Raw genomic sequence first — 16353 nt, 5'->3', positions numbered from 1 at the left:
GGCTCCGCCCCTTACGCTGTGCGAGGCCCAGAAACCGGAAGCAGAAGTGGACTCATGCGCCTGCGCGAGCTGGCGGCCATATCTCTTCGGTCCCCGTCTCGAGTCTGAGGTAGTTAATTACCTCGGTTCGTGTCCTTCCCGGCTGCCCCTGGCCAGCGCCAGGTCCGACCCGCTGGAGGCGGAGAGGTCGGCATTTACAGGACGGCCTCTCGGCCGTGCCTCCTATCCCCGCTGGAACCCAGCGGCAGGCCGCCGTTCGTCCCGAACTCACTGAATCCGGAGCTCTGGGCTGCGTCCAGCAGCCGGGGTGAGTCGGCTGTAGGTTAGAGTTAGAGAACCACCTTCGTATTTAATCGGCCTTTCAAAGCATCTTTTGGTGTCTTCTCAGAAAGTAAAAGCATCCCTGCCATTCGGGTTACGGGGACGAGCGCCTCCACCTCGTCTGTACGGTGGTCTGGATTTCAGCGTGTTCGGTGAGCACGGGGTGGTGACATTTGCTTCAACTCCGTTCGCATCTCTCCCCTCCTGGGGCAGGAGATATTTGATCGGTGAACTTTACCTTGCCTGTGGGCATCAATTTGATACATTATATCCAGGTACATAAATGTGAACTGATTACTTACTATCCCTGTTACCCCTCCCTCGTGGAATGCAGCTATAAATTTTAATCATTTATCTGTAGATTGTTTTGAATTTCATACCGAGAGTGCGGTCTTGTGCCATTCTCAGCATTTTCTCTTTTATTCTTGTACCTTGCATTCCTTTTTCTTTCTTTCTTTCCTTCTTTCTTTTTAATGTTTATTTGTTTGAGAGAGAAAGCACGAACAGGTGAGGGGCAGAGAGAGAGAGAGAGAGAGACAGAGAATATCCCAAGCAGACTCTTTGCTCTCAACGTAGGGGCCGGATCTGGATCTCCCCATCCCTGAGATCATGACCTCAGCGGAAATCTAGAGCCAGTGGCTTAACCGACTGAGCCACCCAGGCGCCCCTTCCTTTTATTTCTTTAGGGTATTTGCTAGGACTTCCACTACGGTAGACAGACAGTACTAGAATAGTGTATAATTTGCATCCTTGCCTTGTTCCTGATCCCAGAGTTATTCTATCATTTCAGCAGTTAAATAGGATGTTTGCTGTAGATGTTTGTAGATAATAATTATTTTTTTCCAACTAAAGCTGTTCTCTAATTTTGGTGGGTTAAATTATCACCAATGGATATTCATAGAGATCAGTCACTATTTTGTATCTAAGAGGAATAGTCATGGTTTTCTGTTAATGTGATGATTACATTAATTGAAGATTCAGTTTTTAACCACTATTCATTTCTTGACTGCACTAATATTTTTATATTACCTTGCATTCATATGTATGAATGAGATCTTGCCTATTTTGTTTTGAGTTGTACTTTTCTGGTCTTGGAAACATTCAGGAAAATCGTATTTTCCACCCCTGCAATGGAATTAGGAACCCTTTACTTATTTGGTGAACTTGCCTGTGAAACAATTTGTAATTTATATTTCCTTTGTGGGGCATGTTTTAAACTACTGTTTTGTTTAATTAAGGGCTGGTTGTAATCAAGTTTTGTATTTATTTTAGAATGTTGCCAGAAAGGGGCGCCTGGGTGGCTCAGTTGGTTAGGTGACCAACCTCGGCTCAGGTCATGATCTCCCAGTTCGTGAGTTCGGGCTCTGTGCTGACAGCTTGGAGCCTGGAGCCTACTTCAGATTCTGTGTCTCCCCATCTCTCTACCCCTCCCCTGCTCATGCTCTGTATCTCTGTTTCTCATTAATAAATAAACGTTTAAAAAAAAAAAAAGAATGTCGCCAGAAAGTTATACTTCTTTTAGAAATTCATTCATGTCTTACATTTTGATATATGTTTCCTTAATATTTTGGTTATATTCTCCCTGCAACATCTGTGGTTGTGACCCATTCATAATTCTATTAAAATTGCTAAAGGTATGTTGATTTCATTAGTTTTCAAAGGGCACATTTTTAGTTTTTATTCTTTTTATTAAAAAAAATTTTTTTAGCGTTTATTTATTTTTGAGAGACAGAGCATGAGTGGGGGAGGGGCAGAGAGAGAGGGAGACACAGAATCTGAAGCAGGCTCCGAGTTGTCAGCACAGAGTCTGACATGGGGCTTGAGCTCACGGACCCTGAGATCATGACCTGAGCTGAAGTTGGACACTTAACTGACTGAGCCACCCAGGCGCCCCTCTTTTTATTAATTTTAAAAAATATCATTAATTTTGTCTTATTTTCATTTTTCTGAACGTTTGTGCTGTTCTTTTTCCAACCTTTAGATTAATCATTAGCCCACAATTACTGATTTTTTTTCGTCTGGAGTTGATGATATTTATAAATATATAAATCACACCAGCTGTGGATTTCCAGTGTTCTCTGAAACACTTCTTTTTTTTTTTTTTTTTTAATGTTTATTTAGAGAGAGCGAGCATGAGCGAGAGGGGCAGAAAGGGAGAAAGAGAATCCTAAGCCTGCTCCACGCTTAGCGTCAAGCCCGCATGTGAGGCTTGATCTCACAACTGTGAGATCATGACCTGAGCCAAAATTAAGAGTTGCAAGCTTAACCCACTGAGCCACCCAGGTGCACCTGAAACACTTCTTTTAATTTTCTACTTCTTCCCTGCCACAAAAGTAGTCCTGACTCACTAAAGATAAATATGTGTGTGCCTCTCTATCCCTATAATGTGCTGGCTACATTATTATGTATCATGTACCACTACCTGATATGTTTCTCTGTTTATTCCCCTCCCTTAAAAGATTATAACATCCCTGTGGTTCAAGACTTTTCTGTTCTGTTTAGTGCTATATCCCCTGTGACTGTATGTAGTGGGATCAGGGTAAATATTACCTAAGTAAATATGAAATAAAGAAGCAAGAGGTAAGGGCCTTAAGGGAAGTGTCCTTGCTCAAGACAGGAGGCTTAGTCAAGAGAAGGAGCTCACAATGATAAAACATTTCAGTAGAATACTTCGTTTGTGTACTCTCCAGAGTACACAGCAGGGTTCCAGGCCAGACTCTGGTAATGTTAGTAATAACAGCCTCATTAACAACTAAATTGTAAGGTCTGTGTTCAGAAATACGCTTATTGGGATTTTAGGCTCTAAAGGAAAATAGGCCTGCATTCACACGCCTGTATATGTAGTATATACGCCCTTTCTGACTGAGTAGCATTGAGTATGTGGTTAATCGATGCTAAGATTTCTCAACTCTAAACTAGTTGTAATATCTGGTTTGCAGAGCTTCTATGAGAGGAAAGCTCTTGGCAAAGTCATGCTCACATCATGGTTGCTCAAATGGCACATTACTAATGTAGTAAAGGATGTTGCAGTTTTTACTAGATTTAAAACATACTGCTGGATCCACTGCACGGACAAAACGGTTGCGTTTTTGTTATTTTAAGTTTGCGTAACAGCTGCAGAGAACGCCATCGGAGATGACATATTTTGCTAACTTTAGGTGTTCTTGCCCTGCTGCTGCGGTCCTCTGTACAGGCAAACTTTAGCAAGAGAGTCAAGCATGGCAGTCTTCACTGCCTCCGACACGTGGAATTGAGTCGGTTGATGCTCTTTCTCAAAAACCAAGTTTCAGAGACCCTGCAGCCCCTGGAGGGAGGATTCGGTGGTCAGAGGCTGGGGAGCAATGCCTGTTAGCCTGCCAGGAGTGCAGAAGAAATGTCGGGAGTGGAGCCCCCAGAAGTTGGATATATAAGTGCTGTTTTGGATTTGACACCATGTGTATTTTTATGGTTGAAGGCATCGTGTCATAGGTTTTGCTTTTCATTATCATGGGAAAATTGACAGCTAAACTTTTAAAAATTTCAATTAACTTACAAAATGGGACGATTAACCTTTTTTTTTTTTTTTAATGATCAACACGGACCACAGCAGTGGTTTCTAGCTCTAAAGAGTTTCTAGCTCTAGAGGAGATAAGATTACTTCACCTTCTTAGCAGATCAGTGTGTGTTTGGTTGGGTATCTTGGGGCTGTGCGCGTGTGTTTGTTTTGAGGGGAGTGGTTCCTCATAATGGACCTGCCGTAGCATCTCGCCTCGTGAGTTGTGGGGAGATCTGGATTCTCGTGTCTTCTTTCTCTTGCTTCAGCTCTAACTTCTCAGTACTCTGGCTTTCTTCATGAAGGGAACATGAAAGAAGAAAGCGCTGCTGAGTTGCAGAAAAATATGACGCAGGTAAGTAGGGGCTAATAATTCGCCAAAAGAATTTTCCATTCCGCCAGGTCATTGACCTCCTGATTGTGTGGAGCAGTGGTCAGCAGTCTGCTTTTCTGTTGGGCCGCATAGTAAGTATTTTAGGCTCTGAAGGCTATAGAGTCTCTATTGCAATTGAACTGCCAATTTAGCCTAAAGCAGCCCCAGACGGTACTTAAACAAATGTTTTATTGTGGTCCAGGAAAACTTTACTTACGCAAGCAAGTAGTAGGCTGGATTTAGCCCATGTGCTGTAGTTTGCTGACCCCTGGCCTAGAGGACAAGAAAATAGGGCTAGCTGTGGGCCTGAGATGAAAGTTGTATTTCTGCAGTCCCCTGGGTCTCAGGTTAGTGAAAAAAAGAAGGTCTCTCTGTTCCTCGGTGTGTTTTATGCATTTAAACCTCATTCCGATATGACCCAGTGTTTCCTGTTGTGCTCAGTGCTATGGTGGGAAAGAAGGAAGCAGGTGAAATTGTTTCTGTGACAAGTAATTGCTGGTGTCAATGTGGAATTTATTTCATTTCTAGAGCATTTCATTTCAGCCATATGCTCTGGACTGTTCTGGATTATTATAAGACTGGAATTGGTCACCATCAAACTGTGGAAGAGATAAATTTAACATTTTAGAAGTGTAGTTAGATGCGGGAGACAGGATTGGATCAGTTAGGAAGAGAGTTACGGGGAGAGCAAAAGATCTGATGACTGCATTCTGGGGTAGATGTCAGGAGACCATAGTATCTTCAGAACTTACTGTGAGTTAGTTAGTTCTCAGTTCCCCAGTGTTATCAACCTCATCAGTTCTGCATATATGGGGAGAGTTGGTACCTTCCTGAAGAGAATATGTGTGGTGTGTTTTAGGACTCAGTGGTCTTTGAGGATGTGGCTGTGGACTTTACCCAGGAGGAGTGGGCTTTGCTGGATCTTGCTCAGAGGAACCTCTACAGAGATGTGATGCTGGAAAACTTCCAGAACCTGGCCTCATTAGGTAAGAGTGGCAACATTCCTTCATTTAGTTGTTGAGAAAACAATTTTACTAATTGACCTTGTTCTAGGATTTGGACTGAGGAATTAGAATATAGTGGTAAATACGACAGACACTCACTGACCCCAAGGAACTTACTGCGTCTAGTGGTTTCATCATGAAAATAAACATCTGTGTAGTGAACTGTCTTTTTCTTGTGGTTAAAAGCGTTGATGCTTATTACGTGTTGAAAGTGTGGGCATAGACTTCGGGCATCCCTTTGGGTCTTAGGGAGGTTTGTGGTTTCGGTCCTTAGGATAATTTTATTGATGTCAGTGTTCTTTACTCAGAGACTACCAGGAACATACCTGTAAACAAGTGGGGTTTATTACTCAGTGACCTGGGGAGCTGTGGTATGTCTCAGAAAGGTGTTAAAAGTACATATTATAGGGTTTGTGCTTTGGTTGAGTGATTTGGGGATGGGCCTGTGGAAGCTGGCTGTATTAGTTTCCTAGGCCTTTCATAACAAAGTACCACAAACTGTGGCTAAAAACAGCAGAGACTTATTTCATATTTCTGGACACTGGAAGTATAAGGCCAGACTCCTTTTGAAGGCTCTATGGGAAAATTTCTCCTGTCTCTTCCCAGCTTCTGGTGGTTGCCAGCAATCCTGGGTGTTTCTTGGTACACAGCATATCATTTTTTTTTTTTTTTTAAGATTTTTTTTTAAAATAATCTCTCCACCCAATGTGGGGCTCAGACCCACAACCCCACGATCAAAAGTTGCATGCTCCACCAACTGGGCCAGCCAGGTGCCCCATGCAGCTCTCTCATTCTAATCTTTGCCTTTTTTAAAAGAAAATGTTTATTAATTTTTAAGAGAGAGACAGAGCAGGAGCTGGGAAGGTGCAGAGGGAAAGAGGGAAATAGGGTCCAAAGCAGGCTTTGTGCTGACAGCAGAGAGCCCTATGTGGGGCTCGAACTCGTGAACTGTGAGATCATGACCTGAGCCAAAGTCGGACATTCAATCGACTGAGCAACCCAGGCGCACCTCTAATCTTTACCTTTATCTTCACATGGCCTTTTTCCCTTTTTATGTTAATCCTTATAAGGACACTAGTCAATGGATTGAAGACCCACTTCAATCCAGTGTAACTTCATCTTTACTTGATTATATCTACAAAGACCCTATTTCCAAAGTAACATTCTGAGGTTTCAAGTGAACATGACTTTTTTTTTTAAATTTTAGACAGAACGCACGCTAGTGGGGGAGAGGAAGGGGCGGGGGAGAGGAAGAGGGAGAGAAAATCTTAAGCAGGCTCCATGCTCAGCGAGGAGCCTGACAAGAGGCCTGATCCCATGACCCTGGCTGGGATCCTGACTTGAGCTGAAATCAAGAGTCACTTAACCGACTGAGCCACCCAGGTGTCCCTGACATTTTGTTTTAAGACACTTTTTTTAGAGCAGTTGTAGATTCACAGCAGAATGGAGCAGTAGATGCAGAGATTTCTCATATATGCCCTGCCCCTGTACAGGTACAGTGTGTCTTCTGCTGTCAACATCTACCAGAGTGGTACGTTTGTTACAACTGATAAACCTGAATTGACACATCATCATCACCCTGCATCCATAGTTTACATTAGGATTCACTCTTGGTGTTATACATTATGTGGTTTGGACAAATACGTAATGGTATATACATCAATCATTATAGTATCATACAGAGTGGTTTAACTGCCTTAAAATTCTCTTTGCTTTGTCAGTTCATCTCTTCTTCCCCTCTAACCTGTGGCAGCCACTGATCTTTTTACTGTCTTCATAGTTTTGGCTTTTCCAGAATGTCATGTAGTTGGAATCATATGGACCAAATCGTATCGGTTTTCCCGTGGCTTCTTTCACTTAGTAATATGCCTTTATGATTCTTCCATGTCTTTTTGTGGCTTGATAGTTCATTTCTTTTTGGTTCTGAATGATATTTCATTGTCTGGATGTACCACAGTTTTAGTTATCCATCCACCCACTGAATGACATCTTTTTTTTAATTTTTATTTAATTTTATTTTTTTTAACGTTTATTCATCTTTGAGAAACAGAGAGAGACAGAGCATGAGTGGGGAAGGGGCAGAGAGAGGGAGACACAGAATCAGAAGCAGGCTCCAGGCTCCAAGCTGTCAGCACAGAGCCCAACTCGGGGCTCGAACTCATGAACTGCGAGATCATAACCTGAGCCGAAGTCGGATGCTCAACCGACTGAGCAACCCAGGAGCCCATGAAGGACATCTTAATTGTTTCGATGCTTGGGCAGTTTTGAATAAAGCTGCGGTAAACCTGTGTGTGCAGGTTTTTGTGTGGACATGTTTTCATCTCCTTTGGGTAAATTCCAAGAAGTGTGATTGCCCTATCATACTATCTTCCAAAGTGGGTGTCCCTATTTGCATTCCCTTCAGCAACGAATGAGAGAGAGTTCCTTGCCAGCGTTTGTTGGTGTCAGTGTTCTGGATATTAGCTGTTCTCGTAAGCGTGTGGTAGTATCTCATTGTTTCAATTTGTGTTTTCCTGATGACATTTTGAACTATATTTTCATATGTGTATTTGTCATCTGTATCTCTTCTTTGGTGAGGTGTCTGTTGAGGTCTTTGGCCCGCTTTTTACTCAGGTTGTTTGTTTCCTTATTGTTGAATTTTAAGAGTTCTTTGTTTATGGGGGTGCCTGGCTGGCTTAGTCAGTAGAGCATGTGGCTCTTGATCTCGGGGTTGTGAGTTTGAGTCCCACATGGGTGTAGAGATTACTTAAATAAATAAACTTTAAAAAAATTATTTATTTTGGATAACAGTCCTTTATCAGATGTGTCTTTTCTAGATGTTTTATCCCAGTCTGTGGCTTATCTTTTCATTCTCTTACCAGTGTCTTTTGCAGAGCAATACTTTTTTAATTTTAATGTAGTCCAGCTTGTGAATTTCTCTTATGGGTCATGCCTTTGGTGTTGTATCTAAGAAGTCATCTCCAGACCCTAGGTCATCTAGATTTTCTCCTATGTTTTCTTCCAGGTATTTCATAGTTTTGCATTTTACATTTAGGTCTTTGATCCATGTGATCCCTTTTTGAGTTGATTTTTGTGAAAAGTGTAAAAGTCTGTGTCTAGGTTAATTTTTTCCATGTTGAGGTCTAGTTGTTTCAGTCTTTGTTGAAAAGACTATCTTCTCTATTACCTTTGCTCCTTTGTCAAAGATCAGTTGACTGTTTATGTAGGTCTATTTCTGGGCTCTCTGTTCTGTTTCATTGACCTGTTTGGACATAAATTTTCAAGGGACACTGTTCAGTCCACAGGTGGTCACTTTAGATTGGATGCTGACAAAAAGAGGTAGAAATTTTATTATGGAGTAGTGTGTGTGTATTGCGGGGGTGGGGGTGGGGTCATCCTTAGATTAAATTACATAGTGGCCTTGTTTTGCTTAATTTTATCATGGTCTCAGCATAACCTTGTTTAAGATTGGTATTCTTTGAGATTTTTATATTCAACAGGAGAACAAAGGGTCCTGAGTATCAGACCAGCTTCTAATATTGAAGTTTAGATATGATTGTCACATTGGTTCTAGAAATCAGAGGCTGTGTCATTGTCTCTGTCACTGTCAACCCCCCCTACCGTGCCCCCACTTGAAAAACTTTTTTGACGTCTTGTTGAAATTAAATTTACCTTGCCCATAGAGTATCAGAAGAGCAAAATTTTGACTGTCATGGAAATGTTCATGGTTTGTCATTGTTTTCCATCATGATAAGCCTTTCTGCATTACTAGGGTATCCACTCCACACTCCGTATCTGATCTCCCAGTGGAAACAAGAGGAGGACCTGGAAACAGTGGAAAGAGGACCTATCCAGGGGGAGCACCAGGAAGGCAAGAATCCTTGGGAGAAACCATCCTGGTTGGGGGGATATTACGTTTGGAAAAATCAAATAAAAGCAGAGCAAAATTTTGTTTTGTTTGAGGGGTTTGATCTTCCAGATTCCTTGTTTTGATTTTTTATCAGTATTCTCACAGTGTCCTTGTTCTTGGACAGATCTGTATTTCCTCTTGTAAGTTAGTATTTGGCCATGTGCACTTTATCCGGTTCCTTTGTGTTTTGTTCTCCTAATAATTCTCTATTTGTGTCACTATCAGTCCTAGTCTTCATAGAATCATTTCTTAGTTGCGTACCATTTTGACCATTGTGCATATTATTACCAAAGTCCTGAAACAGCCACACTTCCAGAAGTCCTTTGCTTATAGGTGCCTTTACTTTTTTGTTTCAGGTTTTGAGACTCAACTTAAAACTAGAGAATCAGTTACTCCACAAGATACTTATGGACAAAAAATATCCAATGAACAGAAGATAGTTAGATTCAAAAGGAATGATTCTTCGTCATCCATTTTACACAAAAACGGGGAATACCGGGGTATTTATTATCAGAACAAAAACCGTGAGAGACATTTGAGGTAAGTAAGAAAAAGTAGTGCCTGAGGAGAGGATCTTAAAATGTCATAAAACTTAAAAAAACATGTATATAGAACTTGGTCAAAAATTGTGAATTCATAAAGAATTTTTCCAAGATTTTTTTTTTTGAAAATTACATTGAGATCTTCACTATTTGACACATAGTTCAGTTGTAAGCAATTATCAGAAAAATTATATAAGTCAAAACAACTCATTGATAATATTGGCTATGGTAGACCCCTCTGGGAAAACTTTGAACTTGTAATTTGATGGGGCAGAAAATGTACATAATCCCTGAAAATGGTAAAAATTTATTTACCACTAATAGTGTGCTTTTTATTTTTAAAAGAAGCCCCGTGGTGGAGAACGTCAATGAACACAGTGAAGAAAATCGGCGTGGACAAACCTTCGGCCAAATCTCACATCTGAATATACTGAAGAGAACTACTGAAGTAAAGTCCTATGAATGCCGCGAGTGTAAAACGGCCTTCGCAGATCATTTATCCCTTAAAAATCACATCAGGTCTCACGCCGGAAGCAAACCCTATCAGTGTAAAGAATGTGGGAAAGCTTTTCATTTTCTTGCTTGTTTTAAGAAGCATGTGAAAACTCCCACTGAAGGGAAACCCTATGAATGTAAGGAGTGTATGAAAGCCTTCGCTTGTTCTTCATTCTTTAGGGCACATATGAAGATTCACACTGGAAAGACCAACTATGAATGTAAGGACTGTGGAAAGACCTTTAGCTGTTCTTCATCCCTCACGGAACACAAAAGGATTCATAGTGGAGATAAGCCTTATGAGTGTCGGGAATGTGGGAAGGCCTTTAGTTGTTCCTCCTCACTCTCCAAACACAAGAGGATTCATAGTGGAGATAAGCCATATGAATGTAAGGAATGTGGGAAGGCCTTTAGTTCTTCCTCTCACCTTATAATACACATAAGAATTCATACTGGAGAGAAGCCTTACGAATGTAAAGAGTGTGGGAAGGCCTTCAGTGAGTCCTCAAAACTCACTGTCCACGTCAGAACACACACAGGAGACAAACCATATAAATGTAAGGAATGTGGGAAAGCCTACAATTGTCCCTCCTCCTTAAGTATCCACATGAGAAAACACACTGGAGAGAAACCCTATGAATGTCTGGAATGTGGAAAAGCCTTCTATCTTCCCACTTCCCTGAATACACACGTGAAAAATCAAAGTAGAGAGAAACCCTATGAATGTAAGGAATGTGGAAAAGCCTTCAGTTGTCCCTCATCCTTCAGGGCACACGTGAGAGATCACACTGGAAAGATACAATATGAATGTAAGGAATGTGGGAAGGCCTTTAGCCGTTCTTCATCCCTCACGGAACATTTAAGAACTCACAGTGGAGAGAAGCCTTATGAATGTAAGGAATGTGGGAAAGCCTTTATTAGTTCCTCCCACCTTACAGTACATATAAGAACTCACACTGGAGAGAAACCTTATGAATGTAAGAAATGTGGAAAAGCCTTCATTTATCCCTCAGCCCTTAGGATCCACATGAGAACACACACTGGGGAGAAGCCCTATGAATGTAAGGAATGTGGGAAAGCCTTTCGCCATTCTTCATACCTTACTGTCCATGCAAGAATGCACACTGGAGAGAAGCCCTTTGAATGTCTGGAGTGTGGGAAAGCCTTCAGTTGTCCCTCATCCTTTCGAAGACATGTAAGAAGCCACACTGGAGAGAAACCCTATGAATGTAAGGAATGTGGGAAAGCCTTTGTGTGCCCTGCCTACTTTCGAAGACATGTGAAAACTCACAGCAGAGAAAATACATAAATGTCAGAAATATGGGAGTGTCTTCAAGGCATTTTCACATCCTCCGTCTAACATTGCGGAGATACCCTATGAATGTAAGAAAGCAGGAAGTTGTTGCTTATCTGTTTGAAGACTCGAGAACTCACAGCTGAGAGAAACCTGTGTATGTAAACCTTGTGGTAATACCTTCAATGAACATCACTTAACTGGATAAGGAAGCTTAACTAGAAGCGCAGATCAGTGACTCACCTTGAAAGTGGACTGCTGGCTCATTGATTTTCACTTTCTGTTTTCTGGTGTGAATATTTAAAGTGATAAGTTTTCCTCTAATACTTTTTCAGCTCTAACCATGCTTAAATTGTGAGGTACTTTTATTTGGGCTGAGACGTAAATGTTCTTCATAACAAAATCTTTTGGACCCATAAGGGGATTTGAGGTGTTTTTCATAGGCAGGCAGGAGTGGTTTTTTTTTTTTTTTAATTAGTTTCTAATTAATGCTCATCGTTCTCCAAGTATACGAACATTATGGTATCAACACTTTGGTATTTGTGATTTCTTTTGTAATTTTTTTCTTGTAATTGGTAGTTTCATTTTGATCCAGCATGGTAGATACTGGAAATTGCTTACTCGGTATTTTTTTCTTTTCTCTTTTTTCTTTTTTCATACTTATTTATTTTGGGGAGAGCGCAAGTGGGGGAGGGGCACAGAGAAGGAGAATAGAGTATCTGAAGCGGGCTTTGTGCTGACCGGCTGACAGCAGTGAGCCTGATGTGGGGCTTGAACCCACAACCCTTGAGATGATGATCTGAGCTGAAGTCAGATGTTTAACGGACTGAGCCACTCAGGTGCTCCTTTTCTTTTTCTTTCTTTCTTTCTTTCTTTCTTTTTTTTTTTTTTAACTAAGAACTTCTAGTTTTTGATGTTATCGGTTTTTACTATTAAAAGCTTTTCCTGTCTAATACGCAATTTCAGCAGAAATTAATAAGTGCGAAGTTCTCCAAAGAAGAGTCGCCTCTGATACCTTGTTTTTGTATGTTGTTCTTTGTCCTCACTCAAGGCTGGGAGTTGGACCCAGTGTTTTGAGTTTAAAAAGAGACCTTGTGAGAAGAAAGCTAGAAGTAAAGTTGGTTGAGCTGGCTTGTATGTGTTGGACATGGTTGGGACTTCATTTCTCAAAATCATTTCCTTCATCCAGTTCCAGGTTAGAGTTGTTGAAAGTAGTTTGCATGAAATGGGAAGGCAGAAGAAGCCATTATTCTTCATTTAGTGGAGCCATCCAATGAAGACAGATGCATAGGGGCCAGGTGGGCTTCAGTTTCTGGCTCATTTTCCTGATTACTGGACCCACCAATCAATTCTAGGTTGAAACAGAACATTATATGTTTTCACTTCAGTAACCTCAGAGACAGCAGCTCTGTAGACCTCTCCATGAGTTCCTCCATCATGGTCATACACAGCTTCTTAGATTTTCTGGCAAGTTCCAGCACTGTCATTTTGCTGATACTATAGTCCCTCTGGCACATCAACTGAATATGTAGAATTGGTGCCATTTTGGAGCAGGATTGTTATCTGTGGTCCAATCCATCACGTCACTTTGCTCAAGGGGAAAGACAGCTATGTAAATCCCCTGGGACCTCAAGTGAGAAGAGCTGTGGACGGCAGGGAAGATTAGTTATAATTGTAAGCATCAGACAGGGTGTCATCCTATTTTACTGGAGGAAGATGTATATTTGACACCTTCAAACATTTTTCTGCTTTTTTGAGAAAGAGGAGTTCTTTAGTTTATGCTTCTTCAGGTACATTTAGCTATACTTCTCCCTTCCGTTACATTTCCACTTTATTTCTGAAAGTATACCTATGGCGCTTTCTCTTTATCATTTTCTGCTCTTTTAGTAAAGCATATATATACCAATATGCATGAAGTGTGCTACTCCTAAGTGTATAACTTGATGAAATTTTTCTTATGTACACACCCTGATAATCAGAACATTCCCAGGATTCCAGAAAGTTTATTTATCTGCCTTGTCAATAATTGTTCCACAAAGGAAACCACAATTTTGACTTTTCATTCAATTTATTAGGTTTGCTTATTCTTGATTTTCTTGATCTTTATCTAAGTGCTTAAATACAATACGTACAATTACGTGTTTGGTTTCTTAGTGTGGTGTCTGGTTTACGTTTTAATTGCTCCTTTCACAGACTTAACACTCATTTCTCTTGATATACGTTTTGTATGTAGGAATGAGATCACTGGGTAGACTTTATCTTTAGTTTCGATAGTTACTGCAGTTTTTCAAAAGGGCAGATTACACCTATCATCCTAAAAGCAATGTGTGGAAATTGTGGTTATTCCATTTAGCTGGCCAAACTTTCTAATTTCAGCCACCCAGCAGAGGATATGGTAACAGCCTGCTTTGGTTTTAGTTTGCAGTTACCTGATATGTAAGGATGAGAAGTACGTTTTACGTGCTTGTTGGATACCTTTTATGAGGGCATCCTGTTGAAGCATTTCACCCATGCTTGGTTCCTTTTTTATTTGAAGGGTTTCTAGGTATTTATCCTTGATTGTATGTATGTGTATCTCTATATCTAAGTACATGTACATACATATATAAAACCTTTATATATGTGTGTGTATATATGTTATGTATATTATATATACATATATTACAAATAACATTTCCCAGTCTCTGGCTTCTCTTTTCACTCTTCTCATTTTTGTAAGCTATAAAGAGTTTATTATCTTGACGAATTCTGTCTGTGTGTCTTGACTGTGCATTTTTGGGTTAGCTATTCTTCCTGGCAGGCTATTTCTCTCTGCTGTAGGTCCCAGAAGATCCAGGCTCTTTCTTTCCATGTTGAAGTCTCAGGGAGAAAAGAATCGATGGCCTTTTTGAATAACTCCAATATGTTGATTATAATAGAATCTGACTGGCTCACTTGCTAATTGTTATCGAGTCACAGTGCAGTGTCCCGATTTGTTTAAGGCAGGCTCCCATGCTCATCCAGAAACCAGAGTAGAGTCTGCACTGAGTCAGAGTCCTGACAGTTGTCATGTATACAGAGAGGGGAGGAGGCAGCAGTGGGCAAGTGCGGATATGGGAATAGAGGTAATCTTGTCTGCTAGCATGTTGTGCTTACTGTGGTCTTAGCAATAGTGGCGAACTGAAGTCTGGTAACTCAACAAGGGCTAAGTAATTGTAGAAATCCTTTCATAAAGGTTAGATGCCATCTGTTAACATATCTTTAGATTGCTAAAGATGGCTTCTCAATCTCTATGTTGCTTTGTAGTATGTAGGGAAATCTGGGAGTGAGACACAATTTTTTTATTCTTCATTTGTTTCTATATTTTTAGAATTTCCTTATCAATTTTCACAAATACGCTGAGAGTATGCTTGGAATTGGCATTGACTTGATGCAATAACCTGAATGAAATTGACATCTTTATGATACTGAGTCTTCCAATTGAACATAATATAATCATCCATTTACCAAGGTTGTCTGTAATTTCTCTTAACAGTATTTCATGGTTTAATTGTAGAGGTCTTGAATATTTTTAATTTATTTCTAGGTATGTGGTGTGTTTTGCTTTGTAAATATTTTTATTTATTTCCTTTTTGATTTTTCAGCTAGCGCGAATTGCAATTTCTTTTTGTACTTTGATCTTTTTATCCAATGACATTCATAAATTAAATTATTATTTGAAATATTATTCAAATAGTTTGTGGATTATTTTGGATTTTCTGTGTATACAATCCTGTCAGTTACGAAAGAAAGTCTTACTTGATTCTCCCCCTCCCTTTTCTTTTTTTAAGTAGGCTCCACGCCCAGTGTGGAGCCCAACGCAGGGATTCAACTCATGACCTTGAGATCAAGAGTTGGATGCTTAACTGACTGAGCCATCCAGGCACCCCAAAACGTCTTAACTTGGTTTCTAAACTTTGTGGGTTTTTTCTTTTCACCTCATTGCTTTATAATGATGAATAGAAATGATGAATATGAGCATCTTTGTCCTGTTCCTGATCTTAGGGGGAAATGTGCCATATTTCAGAAGTATAATAATAACTATAGTTTTCATAGATTAATTTTATTAATTTATTATTTTTTTAAAATTTACATTCATTAGTTATCAGATAAGGCAACAATGATTTCAGTAGATTCCTTAATGCCCCTTACCCATTTAGCCCATACCCCCTCCCACAACCCCTCCAATAACCCTCAGTTTGTTCTCCATATTTAAGAGTCTCTTATGTTTTGTCCCCCTCTCTGTTTCTCTATGATTTTTGCTTCCCTTCTCTCATGTCCATCTGTTTTGTATCATAAAGTTCTCATATGAGTGAAGTCATATGATACTTGTTTTTCTCTAATTTTGCTTACCATAATACCTTCTAGTTTCATCCACATAGTTGCAAATGGCAAGATTTCATTCTTTTTGATTGCTGAGTAATACTCCATTGTCTATATATATACCACATCTTCATCCATTCATCTGTCGATGGACATTTGGGCTCTTTTCATACTTTGGTTATTGTTGATAGTGCTGCTATAAACATTGGGGTGCATGTGTCCCTTCAAAACAGCATATCTGTGTCCCTTGGATGAATATCTATTAGTGCAGTGGCTGGGTCAAAGGGTAGTTCTATTTTTAATTTTTTGAGGAAATTCCATACTGTTTCCCAGATTGGCTGCACCAGTTTGCATTCCCACCAGCAGTGCAAAAGAGATCATCTTTCTCTGCATCTCGCCAACAACTTTTGTTGCCTGAGTTGTTAATGTTAGCCATTCTGACAGGTGTGAGGTGGTATCTCATTGTGATTTTGATTTCTATTTTCCTGATGATGAGTCATGTTGACCATTTTTTCATGTGTCAGTTGGCCATGGATGACAAGGCCAAGGATGTCTTCTTTGG

The 16353-nt window shown here is 40.2% G+C and overlaps 1 protein-coding gene across 1 annotated transcript; it reads left to right on the top strand.

Moving 5' to 3' along the window:
- The first annotated feature begins 53 nt into the window (after positions 1-53).
- On the top strand, positions 54-15156 carry LOC122486828 (zinc finger protein 699). Its single transcript, XM_043586445.1, has 6 exons — positions 54-473; positions 4123-4208; positions 5086-5212; positions 8982-9080; positions 9476-9659; positions 10007-15156. Exons 2-6 carry the CDS (start codon positions 4164-4166, stop codon positions 11463-11465), a joined length of 1914 nt encoding a protein of 637 aa, XP_043442380.1. The 5' UTR covers positions 54-473; positions 4123-4163; the 3' UTR covers positions 11466-15156.
- The last annotated feature ends 1197 nt before the right edge of the window (positions 15157-16353 follow it).

This window comes from Prionailurus bengalensis, chromosome A2 (assembly GCF_016509475.1).
Source record: "Prionailurus bengalensis isolate Pbe53 chromosome A2, Fcat_Pben_1.1_paternal_pri, whole genome shotgun sequence".
Lineage (NCBI taxonomy): Eukaryota > Metazoa > Chordata > Mammalia > Carnivora > Felidae > Prionailurus > Prionailurus bengalensis.
The sequence above is the reverse complement of the archived record's forward strand: the minus strand, read 5'-3'. Positions and strand labels throughout refer to the sequence as shown.